This window comes from Paramisgurnus dabryanus, chromosome 3 (assembly GCF_030506205.2).
Source record: "Paramisgurnus dabryanus chromosome 3, PD_genome_1.1, whole genome shotgun sequence".
NCBI lineage: Eukaryota > Metazoa > Chordata > Actinopteri > Cypriniformes > Cobitidae > Paramisgurnus > Paramisgurnus dabryanus.
Genome location: NC_133339.1, coordinates 32168494 through 32185038, shown reverse-complemented (window position 1 = coordinate 32185038; position 16545 = coordinate 32168494). Strand labels below are relative to the sequence as shown.

The 16545-nt window shown below is 39.2% G+C and overlaps 1 protein-coding gene across 9 annotated transcripts in view; it reads left to right on the top strand.

The window, feature by feature from the left end:
- gpatch8 (G patch domain containing 8) overlaps positions 1-16545 on the top strand; it is a 38339-nt gene that overhangs the window by 16088 nt on the left and 5706 nt on the right. For 2 of the 9 annotated variants that reach the window (XM_065270215.1, XM_065270177.2), the window contains 3 exons: positions 6650-6722; positions 13900-13967; positions 14053-14139. In XM_065270215.1, the coding sequence (XP_065126287.1) occupies positions 6650-6722; positions 13900-13967; positions 14053-14139 (228 nt within the window). Of the gene's footprint in view, positions 1-3107; positions 6723-9694; positions 11128-13899; positions 13968-14052; positions 14140-16545 lie in introns of all 9 variants that reach the window. The other 7 variants (XM_073814010.1, XM_073814011.1, XM_065270443.2 and 4 more) reach the window with 6 other exon arrangements.

Below are 16545 nucleotides of genomic sequence, written 5' to 3'. Positions count from 1 at the left end.
TCTGTTAGATTTTTCACTCGCCCCCTATCATTTCCTCTCTTTTTTCCATGAACACAGTGACACAACACCTGTTGTCTTTAAACAAACACAGTTTCAACCCCCCCCAGACACACACAATAAAATCGCTCGCCTGTTACCCCACCTTTACTTGCTCACCTCTGCCATACTTTCCTGCACCTATTCACTCTGACATTTGTTGGTCACCTCTTGGTTTAAAACAACTGACCTTTCAGTGTCCAGCTGTAGAGCATGATGGTGACAACCACATGGTATTTAATGGTACACTTGTGGTTGTCATTGTGAGGTGGTTTTTATTTCCAGTGTTTCAGAATGTGTCAGTAAATCCTCAAATTTTAATGTAGTAAGGAAGATTATAAAATACATTTGACAATTCATTTCAATAGGCTATTTACACCTGGTTTTAATATGCGTTTTGGTTGATCGGATCACAAGTGGATGAATCAAAAGATAGTTTTAAACGGATGTAAAATGTTTTGAGCTCGTCCATTTTCAACCACATTCAGAGGTAGTCGAAATAGTGTTCAAGGAGCCACAATAGACTGCCTACTCTCCACCTATTGATCTAATGTAATGTACTGGGCACAATTTTTTCAATTGAACATGACTTCTAGCTGATCCCACAGGGTTCTTCGTGATCTTAATACTGCGTTCAGACCAGCAGCTGTATGTTAAGTCAGTGTAAAAATGTGTTGATGCGTGTCTGGAGGTCTTGCGGCACGAATGAGGCGTTTAGCGCGTTGTGGTACAAGCGATTCTGCCTTGTTTGCACAAATGGCGAGAATTGACTGTTGCAGCAGGAAATGCGCGAGTTGAAAAATTTAAACTTTGTTGGAAAAACACGTCGCTTTTACAATCAGAAGCTTGCTCTAGTAGTGACATGATTACAGGAATCAAGAAGAGTCGCAGAAGCCCCTCTCATGACGCTCATTTCCACGTGAATGACTCGATTACTAGAATTTTACGCGTGAATGAAGCGAGTAAACTCAAAATGTTCAAGTTGCAAACTAGGCGCGGTAGATGCGAATTTGATGCCTCAAAAATTAATTGAAGCTCTGCCTCTTTGATTAGTTTTGTTTTGCAAGCGTGTGAAATTTGCTTGAGATTATTTCATCAATTGCTCTGAAATATCAGACAAAGCTTTTACATACAAATGTACAAAACACTGTGCAGCATGTTTACTAACAACACAAGCAGCGGACTCTGACCTAAAATTAGTTTGCGTCATTTTAAACCTGTAATTTCTCCTGCTTGCATTAAAACAACAGCACTTGTGTTAAAACAGGACTCGCCCACAGACTACCAACTTAGGACAGAAGCGGTTGAAATTGGACAAAAGAGACCGATTAAAATACCAGGTGTAAACATGAATTTGCCTCTTGAAAACCAATTGACCAAAACACATCTTAAACCAGGTATAAACAGCCCCCAAGTGAAAGCACAATCTTTAACCATGCAAAAAAAAATTCTATTATATTGACTGTCTGTAACTACTAGGGCTGTCACTTTTGAGAAAAATCTAATTCGAACGGATTTCGAATATCATGCAATGTATCCGAATATATTCGAATATCTAGGCACCGCCCCCCCATGCGCATCAAAAACCCACCGTAATGGAGATTCAATCACAAAATTATTAACAGTGACAGTCATACACAGGGTTGTCTGGATTACTTTTTACTTAATGTTTGAAACAGCAGGTTATCAACTTATGAATAACAAACTTATATATAAAAAAAAAATGATTCCGAACAGTTGCAAACAATAACGTGACAACTTAAATAGCAGCAGGAGTATATAGACAGACGCAAACGGAATTCGCGCCCGCAGATTTTGGCAGAAAACTCCGCGGAATTCCGCGGATTTAATGCCCATCATTGACAAGCACACATATCCCGCGCTTGAGCATGTTTGTGACCAGAACTGTCATTGACAACAAGCACACTTATACAAAGCCTATCCCGCGCGTTTGTGAGCCGTCATTCACAAGTACATTAACCCTGCGCGTGCTGTTTGCTTGCCCGTTTTCAATGATAGAGAGCACAAACCCTTTGATACTTGAGATGAAATTAAACTTATAGATGAGTTAAGCAGATCTCACTTGACTCTGTCGTCTATGTGACGCGCGACAGTCAGCACATGATCATTTAAAATCCGTTTACAAGACAAATGCTGTTGTTGTTTAATATAAAGTTTACATTGCGTTGTAAAAATGATGAAATTATCTTCATACATGCTAATTTCATAATGCGAACGTATTAACACAAGCTTTTTATTCTGCTATAATATTTAACACTATAAACAATATGTCATTTTATATACAAACTATAATTCTATCTTGACATGCACATGAGGTTCATTTTAGTCCCATTTGATTCCCTCTCTTGCGCACAGTTGCCGTCGTTGGTCTCACTCTCAGCCTCCTTCCTATTACGAGGTGTTACTGTAAAAAATGCGCTACACATGGCATTTAAAAAACTGGATGGTTTATTTATAGTTCGAATACGGATATTTCACGTCATGTTCGAATGCATATTCGAATATCGAATAAAAAGTGACAGCCCTAGTAACTACCCAGGTATGCATGGGATATATGAATGCAAAAAAATGTGTGAATTGTAGCTTTATCACAATTAGGTAATGCAACCCTTTGTCAAATTCTGCGTCAACTGTACATTCCCAGCTTATAAGGCTGTCATGACCAGTCCTAATAAAGTTCGTCTGACAACCCCCTCCCAAAATGTTCAAAACCACACTGGTATCCAGAAATGGCACACGCTGCCCTGCACATCTATCTTCTTCTTTTCATTTAATCCCACCCTTCTTTCCCTTTCATGTTCTTATCATGGTAAGAACATAACTCTTTCATCTCTTTTACTTTTTTGTTGTGGGAGTGTACTTGTTTGGAAAATATAACATTCCTATTTTATTCGTTTTTTTAATCATTTACATGAATTAACTGCCCGTTAGTGGATGTGTGAATTCACTGTTGTAATGTAGTGGATCAAAGAGATAGTGTGACCAGTAGAAAGCTATAGAGATTGGCCAGTTTCTTCAGTTTTTGTGACGTTTGACTGTTCTTTTGACAGCCCAGGGTTTAAAAAAGCCAGGTTCGTATGGACATGTTTTCACTCCACTTGCACTGCTGTTGGATTCTTCGGCGTTGTTGCTCTTCATCTGTCTATTTTATTTTAGCGCATTCACCCGTTTGTCACTACAAAACCCACCTGCTTTCCACGCCTGCCCAACACACCATTCACAATGCTGGCTTCAGTACACATTCAGCTGATTCTTTTTTTAAGCAGATATGAGAAATTTTGCTAAACAAAGACGTCTCTCTTCCTCGAGTTCGGTTTTCCTGCACTAATGGTCTCTTAAGGAGCGAGGCGTTTACAAAAACAATGTAAAGTGCTTCACTCAGCAAGAAAAAGCAATGTGAGGTCAGCTCAAAGTGCTGTTTAGATGCTTCACCAGCCCTCAGAATGATGAAATGCTGTGTGTTGTTAGCAGAGGATGCTGCAGAGTCACTGCATTGCAGGCCATTTGGGCTGGGCTTACTGCAGGCACATCTGCACTGCTGATAAACTTAAGATCATGGGACTTTCCGCTGTCTTTGTTTACATTTTTATACAATTAGCTGTCCCATCTTATGGTGAATCTTAATGTACCATCATTCTTTAAATGTTTGGTGATTATTTTCATTTGGGGAATTGACTACATTCTGGCTTTGATATGCTAAATCTAAAGAGAAAAGGAAATGCACAGGCTATCAGTCATCTGAACACAATACACACGGAAGCATTTGGGGCTCCAGGGACCCAAGTAGATATTTCGCAAGATGAACATTAGAGAAGCTTCCCATGCACAAGCCATCTGGAGAAAACATTTCCGTGTTCTGTCACTGTCAACTCATACACCGTAGTATAAACTTACATTGACATTTTTAAAAACATAATCCTAGATGTATAATTCTGTCCTACAATTGAGGAGATCAGATCTAAAACCCTCTAACTGTGGGTTCACACCAGATGCGAGTTCACAGTTTACATGAGTAGATTACATACAAAGTCAATGCAGAGACGCCATCAGAAGCGTCCTCGCATGGGGCAATGCGATATGGGCGGCGCATTTGCCACGAAAAGACACGCAATTCGCCTCAAACGTGTCTTGAAAATATTCAACTCGAGCGAAAAATTTGCATGACGCAAAGTTAAATCCTGCTTGTAATCTAGAACGAGTAACGCGATGCCCCGCGTTTGTTGTGTGTACTTAGCATAAGTGCATCTGACATGTTTTCTTGTCTTTCGCTGTAAGACAAAAGTGCAAACTTTTTTTGTCCAAAAACCTCCACTTCTAAAAAGTAGTAGTAGCAGGGCTCCAGACTAACTTTTTTCACTAGGAGCACAGTGGCCCCCGACTGAAAATTTTAGGGGCGCAATCAGAAAATTTAGGGGCACATACCGTAAATCAACATGCTAACCAAATATTCACATTTCTACTAAGTAATACACTGTATTACTAATAAATACTTTGATGATAGATGCAGAAAGTACAATGTGCTGTTTTAAATTCAGTTTCACATCACAAAAAAGACATTTATGGTCGCACATGTAGTAGTAGTAGTAGTAAACAAATGCAAAATCACAAAAGATGCAACTAGAAACATTGCAAATGATCAAAGTCAAATGTGTAAAAATTAAGAAACTGAACCACCCGTTAGTCGGCACTGTGAGCCATATCACTACCACATTCAGTTTGTATTCAGGTCCAAGTAATCACAAAGGGACACAAGTTTGAAGGTGATCCACTGTAGTTTTGTGCACTTGTGCGATTACCTGGATATTTGATAAACCTGTGTTACGTGCTGAGTGCTGTCCGTTAATCTCATTATCTCATTTTTGACAGAAGTGACATTTAGCGACTTTTGAATCTGAGCTCCTCTTTTATTTTTGCAAAAGAGAGAGAGGGGCCTTATTTTTAATTCTTATAAAATTTCTCATTTAATTTTAATCTTAACCAAACTCTTTAGTGAGTTAACAAGCCTGACATCTCAAGAGGCCTCGTGCAATAACTCGGAAATGGAAAATATTATCAAAGCTCTCTAGCAATCACACAAAGACAGGAGATAAAAGAAATGCGATCGCTTTCAAACCTTACCTAATTTAAAACCAAGCCTCATTTTTAATTAACAGATAAAAGATCCCAAGACTGATGACTTTGTTTAGGGCTGTCAGTTTAGCGTTCAGCATCCAAGTTGGACAAACAATTGACGGGCGTGGCAAATAAATGGCAGTACTGATGGAAAGTGGGTGTGTCTTGTGGGGATGTCCACTCCCTCCCTACCCATAATGCTTTAACCTAGTTCTTGCTCCACTTCTTGCCTCACATCAATCATGGCTCTGCCTGCTTCATCTTTATCTCACCCACTGTAGACCGTGACATCTGTTAGATGACCTTGTGCATCATTGGCGTATGCTCAGCCTCATCTCTAACAACATCCTTAGCTCTTTGCTGCCTCTTCCCCCTTTCTGTATATGCTTACTGTCACAACTAACACCGTCGTTTCTTTTTGTTAAAGTGGTTTAACAAAAAGTTGCATGCTGGTTAATGGTTTTGAGTTTTTACATAAAAAGATTCTCATCATAATTGCCTTTTTATTTGTGGTGTGCGTGTGTTAGATAAACACAACAAATTTGTTTTCCAATGCATTTATTTGTCATCCATAATTTTATTATTAATGCTTGGATCAGATCTTTTGTTTTTTGTAATATAACTTTTTTTTTACTTGAAGCTTGAATATTTTCATATTCTTGCATCTCATTTTTGTTTCAGTATTTTTTTTTTAAAGCATTAAATTAGTCTGAATGAAATATGTGCACACACGCGGATCAAGCCTCTCAATGGTAACCCGAGGCCTTCTCTCCACTTTTCTTTTTGTCTCTCCATAAGTCTATTGATCTTCCTCACACTGTTTCGCCCCTCGATCTCTTCTCTCGTTAAAGCTACATACTGTTTGTTTTTGTTGTGGCTCTTTCATGGTGATGAACTCACGAAAAGCTTGTGAAAGTTTTTGGTTTTTGTGTATGCAAGCTCTTTATGTCTGCTTCCCTCTCGTTTACTCTTAGTTGTTTATTAATCTCTCTCCCTGAAGCGGTTTATATATGTATTTCTGTGACATAATACGTATATAACCGTACATTCCTCCCTACCTTTTCTAAGACTGAAAGTGAATTAGTTGACTCAGAGGTTGGTAGCATTTACATCCATTTTATTTTAGTTGTTACCTCCACTAGAGGAATGCCTCATAAATTAAATTTTAGACTAAGTGTCCCCTTAAACGCATCCCTCCAGATTGTAGGGCTTCAGAGATGTGCCTTATTACAGAACCAAGTGACTTTCTTTTCCTCTTCTTGTTCTATCTATCCTCTTTCTTTCTTTTCCTCCACTTCCCCTTCAACAAGGAGTTTAAAGGTGTAGCACGTGATGCTTAATGTTGATGACAGTGAAGAGGTTTCAACAATTATTTGGCTACCATGTGTGCTTGTGACACTGTGTGTGTGTAAATGTGTATGAAGCGCTTCTTATTATTGGATTATTGTGGTCTTTTTCTTTCCTCTCTTCCTCACATCAGGATAACATTGGGCACCGGCTTCTTCAGAAACATGGCTGGAAGTTGGGTCAAGGCCTGGGAAAAACCATGCAGGGTAAGAAAGCATATTATTCTCTTAAGCACAGTCTCTCCCACTCTGTCTGTCTATCTTGATTTCCACCCAACAGCATCAAAGCCCTTTGTTTTGATCAGCTGTAAATCTGATCTCTCTCTCTGTTCTAATACAGCACACTCATTTGTATTTCTCATTTGTACTGACGGGTGAAATGTTTGTGAGGAATGAGTGTAATGCTGATGATGTACAGTGCATGTCAGAAGACTAGATGAGATAGATAGAGAAAGAAGTTGGTAGGAGGATGAGGTGGCATCCGATAGATGAAAGAATTGGGTGCAAGCTTGTATGGAGCCTATGTAGGGTAGATGCTGGCAATATGATAATATATATATATATATATAATATCATATTGCCAGCATCTACCCAATATATATATATATATGAAAATATGATATTAAAACACAAAAGCGTGACATAAAAAGAAAACTCTAAGGTATACTGTGAGTTTTTAGCGGCACCTATTGGTGAGATTGAGAATTGCAACCAACCTTAATTGTAAAACCCAAAATAAAGCTATGGTAACTGTCACAGGACAAACATTTGGTTGTCTAAGACAACGTAGGGACGAAACGCACTCTTGTAGAAGAGTTTGTCAATTTAAGGATACTTTAGAAACATGACGTCAACTTCCATGTAAGGAGACCCTTGATAGACATATATATATATATACAGACACACCTTTGGACTCTCATAGCCAAATAGAAGTGGCACACAACTCTATTCCCCATTCATTCCCTGTTCCCTTTTTCTAGTACATAATAAAAGTGATCTGCTTTGATACCACCATGTTTTCTAAGTTCAGTGGTTGTTTGGATGAGCTGTTCTTTCTTGCAGATGATTGATTTGTCTCCTCTTGCACAAACAGATCAGTATAAATGTACAGAGAATTAGGATGGGCTTCCTGCAGGTAAATTTGTTATTGACTACTGATATGTGAACTCTAGAGGAAAGCCTTTAGAAGGGAAAGTAATTGGGCTTACAATGAGGAATACTTGCATGCATCATTCCCTGGCTACTTGGTGCAACACAATATCAAGTGTTAAACAGTATTTGCTTTGCAATTTTTGTAGTTTGAAAGCAATGGTTTAATTTGTGGAGTCCCAACACATTTCAATTGGTATACAGCTGAAGTCTTAAAACAGAAGTTCTAGATCTTTCGATACACTTTCGCTTATCACCAAAATATAGGAGCGTGTGAGGTTTTGTTTGTTTGCAAAGAAACCTAAAACACCCTCATGTTTTAGTAAATTGATCTACCCGGAAGCGGGTTCTCAAGGTGAAAGGAGGTAAACCCAACTGCCCTTCTAAAATATACTTGCTTGGTAAATTAACCTTTACAAAATCTGCATAAACATTTAGCATTTTTTGATTCAGAGTAGTTGGTCTGAAAAAAATCTATGAGATGAATTCATTTGGTGTCTCTGGCCTTATGTCAAGTTTTGAGAGTTTATTTTTAAAAGGTTATTCTGACCATCAGTGTGAGCCTATCTACCCTCTGCTTTTCTTGGTAACGTTTTGAACGTGCATACACCGGTTATATACACTGTGGACTACAGATTTTATGAGCACTCTTATAACAAGTGCTGCAGTCAGCATTGTGTAGGTTTTAGATTTTATGTGAGAATTGCACCATATCATTTTTCATTACTCCCAGTATCCGTTTTTCTCACTATCCAATATCAGCCACAGTACAAATGAAAGCACAAGGAATAGAAGGGATGAGAGACTTAAGAAATTGAAATCTTTCTTTCAGTACAATCTGAAGGAAAAAGTGATTAAGAATGTAAAATAATTTTGATAATGTCCAGTTGTATTTACTTCTGCTCTGAATTTGAAAAAAAAAAAACATAATTTTGACCAAACAGCCATTATAGAAATCAAATTTTAAAAAAGAGCTCCTTATTGATGATTTTCTGCCAGGGTTTTAACTATTTTGACCAATAACAGAAACTAGTTCATGACCCACTGATGTTTAAATAACTAAAACTATTAATAAATATCCACTATAACACTCAAACTCATTAGTTGTGACAAAAATAGCTGGCATTAAAAAGGTTGAAAATTCACAATGTTACTTAATTTACTATTGCTATCATTCTATTAAATAGACACGCATTACATACATTGCTCAGTCCCTTCTTTAGAGAGTTTTTTAATCAGCAGCAGCTTTCTTTTTAGGCTTTGCCTTAGCAACAGAGCCTCAGTTGGCTGCTTTCCTGCAACCCAGATTGCAGAAAAGTCAGAGGAAGTAGCCATAGCCAGAGGTTGTCATCCCCGCCAAGTCAAGTGCGTGAAAGATTAGGAATGTTTCCACACTGACATTCCCATATGTTTTGCAGCTTGGCAAGTTTCAAACACCAACACTGACGACGCTTACAGTTGTTGCCTTTCATGGTTGTTGTCATCCTGTCATCATAATGTTTGTTCTTAAAACACAGACCAGACTGGGTGAGTCTGAAGTTTGTTTGGTGCACAAGAGAGATTCCAGATCAGATAAAGACTTAAGACTTGCAGCAAGCTTAAGGAAGTGGATTATTTCCATCTTTGAGGAGAGATACGTATGAATGCAGGGCAAAGTGAGAGAGGGCTTGTGGAAAACAAATCGCACTCAAATAGTTTTGGAGAAAAACCTTCTTTGAAGAAAATGACCTTTGTGTGTGCATGTGAATTGAACGTGAATGTGCTTTTGTATTTGGTTTGTGAAGACTTTGAGATGAATACACTAATGGTAGAGAAACTGACTTGGCTGCATACACCCACAAACACGTCTGTTCACCCATTCTGGTGCTCATGCCTTGGTGTTACCCTTTTCCTTTTCTCTCTATCTTTTGGACAGAGCCTTGGTACTGAGTGTGAATTTACTGAAATGTCTCCCCAATGCTTTGAGTTTCCATTGTATTGACTCTGTTTTTTTACTCTTCTTTCTTTTTGTACTCTTGTTTTTTTTTTAGGTAAGGTTTGTAGGACCTACCCCCAATGTGTGTATGTGTGTATGTTTGAGTAAGTGCGTGCGTGTGGATGTGTTTCTTCAAATAATACAAAATAACTCAATACCCATTTTACATTGTAGCCTAATGGCTTCTCTTAGTTCTTTTCTATGTGCTTACAATCACTAAACGCTCTCTGCTCAAAATTTCAGCGCTACGATTTAAAACTCATACCAAAATGGAATCAGTCAACATTAAATTTATATGGAAAGTCCATTTGTTCTAGATTGTGTTCAGAATTAGTGTTAGAATAGTATTTAATACGTTTGGCTGCGATGGGGGTGTTTTGATTGGCTGAGAACATGAGATGGGGCCCTCTGATTGGCTGTGAACTTGATTCTGCCTCTTTCCCATGATTCCTCTGAATGGCTTGCAGAATGAGCCTTAATCCCTCGCCCATTCTTCCCCTCCTTTCGCCTCTGATCGGTCTATCTGCCTGCGTCCACTTTTGTGAAGTGAATGTACACGTGTGGTGGGAGTGGAAACTGTATGTGTTGTGAGTGCGTGTGTGTGTCACCATATCAAGGGGTGGGGGCTCAGGTGTTTTAGCTTGCAGGGAAGTCTTCCCACCATCCCGCCTGCATCCCACTCCTCTTGTAAGCCTACACGTGAAAGCGTCGCCTGACCCATCTCCTTCCCTCTCTCCTGCAGAGCATGCTGGCTGTAGAGATCCAGTCTTGTGATCCTGAGTTTTAAGCAACACAAGATATTTACTAGAATTTGATTCTTGATTAATCGTGAGATGAAATTGAACTAGTCATTTATGTAAGACGGAGACAAGCCAGTCTTCTGGCCGATCACAATGTGTTGCTAAAAGCTCCCTCATAACGTATGCTTCTCATAGCTCGTACAGGTGCGTGAAGAAGTTTGCATACAGTGGCCTCTTTCTCAGAACCACATTCACAGAGACATGGATCCATTTGGGGATTATAGAAAGGGTGAAATGGGGAAAGGGTGCTTAGTTCTTTGAAGTGTGTCATGGTTGGTATATCAATGTTGAAAGACAATCAACCAAGAGAGGGGAAACGAGAGGGTGGATGGCTTTAGGGCCATTAGGGAATGTAAGCAGGAAGAATTTTAGAAAAATTCCAGTTTTAGATGGAAGTCCACAGCAAGTCACAGAGTCCTCCTTGCTTTGCAATTATAGTACCGTTTTCATTTGAAATGATAGACTGTAAAGAGGAGAGCAGGAATGTCAGGGATGGTGAGAGGGTAACCCTGTAATCACTCAGGCCCAAGGGTAGGGGGTACACCAAAGCCCCTGCCCCTAAACCCAACCCCTAACCCTTTACCCCTGAACGCTCTCTTTGTGCCTCAATCTTCCTGCTTAACCAATTGGTGTTTCTTTTTTGCAGCATTATGATCCTGGCCATGTTGTGCTGATGGTAAACTTAGTGGTAAATGTTATTTTTACCCCTGATTGAATTGGTTATTTATTTATTTATTTATTTGATTTATGCTTTCATTTTTATTTATTTTTATTTTACTTCCCCCATTTCTTGTTTTGATATGACTCTCATCATCAGAGCACCAGTGTTTATTAGGCTTAAACTGTCTCTATCTCTCTTTGTATTAGTCTTCATTCTGCTGCCCGTCTGTTAGTGTTCAATGTGCACTTTTCTAGAACACTCTCATTCTGTTTGTTTTCAGTTTTTTGGGGGATATTTAAATTTACTTCCCTTTTTTGTTGCATTGCACTTTTTCGTCAAGTCCTGTGTGTTCATTTACTGGAATGAGTAATGCTAGCCTTGACTTTGTTCCCAAAGACCATGATTGTTGGGAATGGAAAGTTTTGACATAGTTGACTTCGGGCTTGTTTTTGGGATTCCCCCCATCTTTTGCATAAATTCTCAAAATGTAGCCACAAAATTATGTCAAGAAAATTAACCTTCACTTTGAATTACATTCCAAATGGTAGTGTTACCCAAACTGTAATTTTCCTGGATACCTAAATGTTTAGTCAATAATCTGTTTTATGAGAAGCTTTATATATGTATATATTCCTTTAAGGTATGGTGGGGGCTCGAATCCTATCAGGTCCATACACGCTCCTTAATCACTTCATTACAAGAACAATTATACCACTGGGCTGAAGCTCCAGTCTCTGTCTCACATTAGACTGTCTGAGGTTTCCGAAATCATAATGTGTCTCTGCACAAGGGCTAGGAATTAACGACTCATCTATGCTGACTCAAAAATTCTGATAAATATGACTCTATTTGTAAGTTTCATTTTAAAATGGCATGGTAGGTTCGTTGGGTGAGTAAAGTAAGGGGCGGTTCACATTTTGCGTCTAAAACCGTGCAGATGCAACCGTCGGTTGGTTCTTGTCACATGACCTGCAGTGCGCTTGCGGCATTCTGAAAAGTTAAGATGTTTTAAACTCGATGCGGAAAAAATTAGCATGTCGCACCACGTGCGCGTCACAACCGCGTCACTTCCATTATGAGCGCGCATATCGTGCCTAAATTTGAAATAACGAACTTGAGCGCACAAAAGACGTGAAAATGTGAATTGCCCCTAATGAGTCAACAATGCTTGCTTACTTTTTACTTTTTATTTTGTTCTAAATTTTCATTTGCAATTGTCACATTAAACATAAGTGTTTAAAACAAACTGCACAACAATAAAACTTACCTCAACGTTTTTGCAAACCACTCTGAAGTTTTATGTTTTCATAATTTATCATGGTAAATATCTTTTGCTGATACAGTGTTGATAATAACATGGCTTTCTGTGTCTATAGTACAGGGTTGGTCAACTATCGTCCTGGGCGGCCATAAAATTTCACTTGAAAATCAGTGGCAGGTTTGCGTATAAAGGTTGAAAGTAAATCTGTGGGACTGTGGTTTTCCAGGATCTGAATTGACTTGCCCTGCTCTAGTTGCTTTGAATAGGGACTATGTGCTAATTCCTAGCCCTTTGTTTAAGCTATACATTTCGATTACGCTTTCTCCTTTTGGTATTACTCCATCAGCCCAAGGGTATGAACTGACGCTGCTTTTTAAAACACGAATGACCCGTTAAAATTTGACAAAAAAGAGGAAGACTGGCAGAAAAAACTGAAATCCAAACGATTGATCGGAGTCCGATTGACTGCGAGCCCATGCAGCTGCAAATTAGTATGACTTCTGTTCTTGTGCCTTTTCTTCTTTATTTGAGACCCTCCCTACAACCTTTCCTGTCTATGTGTCTGTATGTTTGCCACTCCCAACCCCATCCCCTCACTCTCACAGGTAAGTACATCCTTTCCCAAACCCTGCACTGTCACCATGGCAACCTCTGGCCTTTGACGTCACTCTGCTGCTGTAGCTCAGTGCTTGTGTCTTTATTCTCTCCATTCTTTTATCTTTGTCTCTCTCTATGTGTATGCTTCGTTTGGCTGGTTATGAGTGAATTAAGCAATTACGTGTCAATCTTCAATGTAGTTTTGATTGTCCTTTTTATTCTTTTTTTTCCTTTTTTTTCATTCTGATTTGTGTTCTTTTTTCTGATGTTACTTTTCCTCTTATCTAGGTCTTTTCACAGCTTGTGTCTCTAAAAAAAATTATGACAGGCTATGATGATCAATAAAACAACATAATATTTAAGAATATCGTAAGACAGGTGGATCCAGGTGGGCTTGGAGGGAAAAATAAGTTGAGCAGCTTGGAAAGAGTTTAAATAGATTTTGAAAGGGAGAATGTAATAGATGCAAAAAAGTGGATCAAAAAGTCAAAGAACGTGAGAGAGCGAGATAAACAAATCCTCAATTTTGAGGGACACTGCAACCGAATCTTCAGCGCTGCCTTCCTCTCGTTGTTTGTTATTCTTTTAATGGACGTTTTTATAGCGCTTCAATGCAGTTCCTGTGTAGTTTATTGCTCAAAATGTTAAAGAAATTGGTTACAAACTTACACGGTAGACAAGATAAAACTACTAGCCTTATTTACGATCATATCGCAGCAACTGAATTGACCTCTTAGAGGAGAGCTGCACATGAAGCTGTGAGAATGGCTAGAGTTTGGTTCACTGTAGCTTTCTGGTCTCTTGCACTTAAAGGCAGTCTCTCTAACCCAGCACCCTGTGCTCTAAGCAGGCTGTCCCGCCCCGAGTTTGTCTTTATGTCTGAGCATGAGTCTAACCTCTGTCCTATCTCTCTCTTTCTCTGCCTCTCCCCAACCTCATAGGACGAACTGATCCTGTGCCCATCACCCTCAAATATGACGTCATGGGAATGGGACGCATGGAGATGGAGGTAAGAAGTGTTGTATTTAGTTTTTCACTTGATCCTGAATGTAAATGTGATATTGCCTTTCTAACCTTTGTTTGCACAATTACAGCTGGACTATGCAGAAGATGCCACAGAGAAGCGTCGTGTCTTGGAGGTGGAAAAAGAAGAGACGGAGGAACTGCGGCAAAAATACAAGGTAAAGTTACAGAAACAAGTTTGTCACTGTCTGTTTTAAATTAATAGATGAGAAAGTATATATTTATAATTTACCCTCATGCTATTTTAAACTCTCTTTTTCTTGAAACATTTTGCTTTGACACATCAGCATTTTTATCAGTAAGGGGATTTCTAAGTGGGCTATTGACACAAAATTTCTACCTGATGTAACCATCAAGCCAAATATTGAATTCATACAAAGAAATCAGAACATTTAAGTATACAAGTTGAGTCATAATAAATAAAGTGAAATGACACAGGGAATAAGTATTGAACACACTTTATTTAATACTTTGTAGAAAAGCCTTTGTTGGTGATTACAGCTTCTAGACGCCTCTAGTGTGGAGAGACCAGTCGTCTGCATTGCTCGGGAGTGATTCTGGCCCATTCTTCCAAACAAATGGTCTTTAAATCTTGAAGGTTCCTTGGGCCTCTTTTATGAACTTTGATCTTCAGTTCTCTCCATAGATTTTCTATAGGATTTAGGTCAGGTGATTGACTGAGCCATTCAAGCAACTTGATTTTCTTTCTTTGAAACCACTTCATTGTTTCCTTGGTCTTGTGTTTGGGATCGTTGTCTTGCTGAAATGTCCACCATCTTTTCATTTTCAGCTTTCTGGTAGATGGCAGCAGATTTTTATCCAGAATGTAAATTTCTACATTCATCCTGGCTTCAATAGTATGAAGTCTGCCAGTACCCCTTGCTGAAAAGCAGCCCCAAACCATGATGCTGCTTCTACCCCCAAACGTAACTGTTGGTATGGTGTTTTTGGGGTGGTGGGCAGTGCCATTTCTTCTCCAAACATGGTGTGTAGAATGACTGCCATAAAGTACAATTTTGCTTTAATCTGACCATACTATAGTCTCCCAATAATCCATAGGCTTCTCCAAATGCTCTTTCGCAAACTTTAACCGAGCCTCAACATGTTTTTTGTTCAGCAATGGAGTCTTGCGTGGTGAGTGTGCATTGATGCCATGGCAGTTCAGTGCGTTGCTTATAGTTTTCTTAGAAACAACAGTACCTGCTGATGCAAGGTCTTCCTGAAGTTCTGCCTGAGCGGTTCTTGGCTCTTGGAGAACTCTCCTGATTATTCTTTGGACTCCTCGGAGAGGGATCTTATGTGGAGCACCTGATTGTGGCCGGTTTATGGTGCAGTGATGCTCTTTCCATTTCCGAATAATGGCCCCCACAGTAGTGATGGGTCGTTCGCGAACGCCGGCTCTAAGAGCCGATTCTTTGTAGCGAACGAGCAGAGCCGAATCTTCAGACACATGCAGGGGAGCCGGCTCCTCTACGGGAGCCGAGCCAGAAGAGCCGAATCTACGAAAAGAGCCGGACTGCCATCACTAAAATGTAGAGCCGGAGCTTGAGCCGAAAGAGCCGAATCAATGGAAAGAGCCGGACTGCCCATCACTACCCCACAGTGCTCACAGGAACGTTCAGCATTCTGGAAATGCGCCTATAACCATTCCCATCAAAATGCTTTTCAACGATAAGATGTCTAAGATCTTGAGTTCTTTGCTTTTTCCCATCATGAAGTCTTTCCTGTCTGCCTCTTGGGTAATGAAAAGCCTTTATAGGCCATCAATTAGGACTAAAGCAGCTGATATCAATTACTACTGATAGGAGGCAGGTTTACTCTCTCAATACTGACAGATTTCAGGTGATCTCCTGGCGTTCTATGCCATTTTGCACTTTGTTCTCTTCATGTGTTCAATACTTATTCCCTGTGTCATTTCACTTTATTTATTATTACTCAACTTGTATGCTTAAATGTTCTGATTTCTTTGTATGAATTCAATATTTGGCTTTATGGCTACATCTGGTTGACATTTTGTGTCAATAGGTCACTTAGAAATACTGTTAAAAATGCTGATGTGTCAAATACTTATTTTCCCCGCTGTATGTAAGACAGTGGTGGTATATTCCTATAGTATACTAGTAATTTCTGTACGTAATTTAGGACAGGAGGCCTTTCTATATGGAGTTTGTGTTTTCTCCTTGTGTCAGTCCCACAGTCCAAAAAACATGCAGTTTAGGTGAACTGGAGATACCATATTACCCTTCCCGAAGTATGAGTGTATAGATCGATTTGTATGGATGAACTTTTTAGCCTGTTCTCGCCATGAAAAAGATGCCTGAGAATGGTGTTAAATATATTTGTATACATTCATATATTAGGTGGTATGTATGTGAGTGTAAAGGAAAGAATTTTTTTGGTGACTCATTTCTAAACCATCTTTTTTATTATTATTGTCTGTACCTTCGGCACATACCTCCTGTTCCCAGTCTTTATTTTCTTTGTTTTAGAAGGAAATTCATGTCTCGTTAAAATTCTACTGATGTTTGATTTGTCAGTTGCAAGCCTTGGACAAACACAAAACT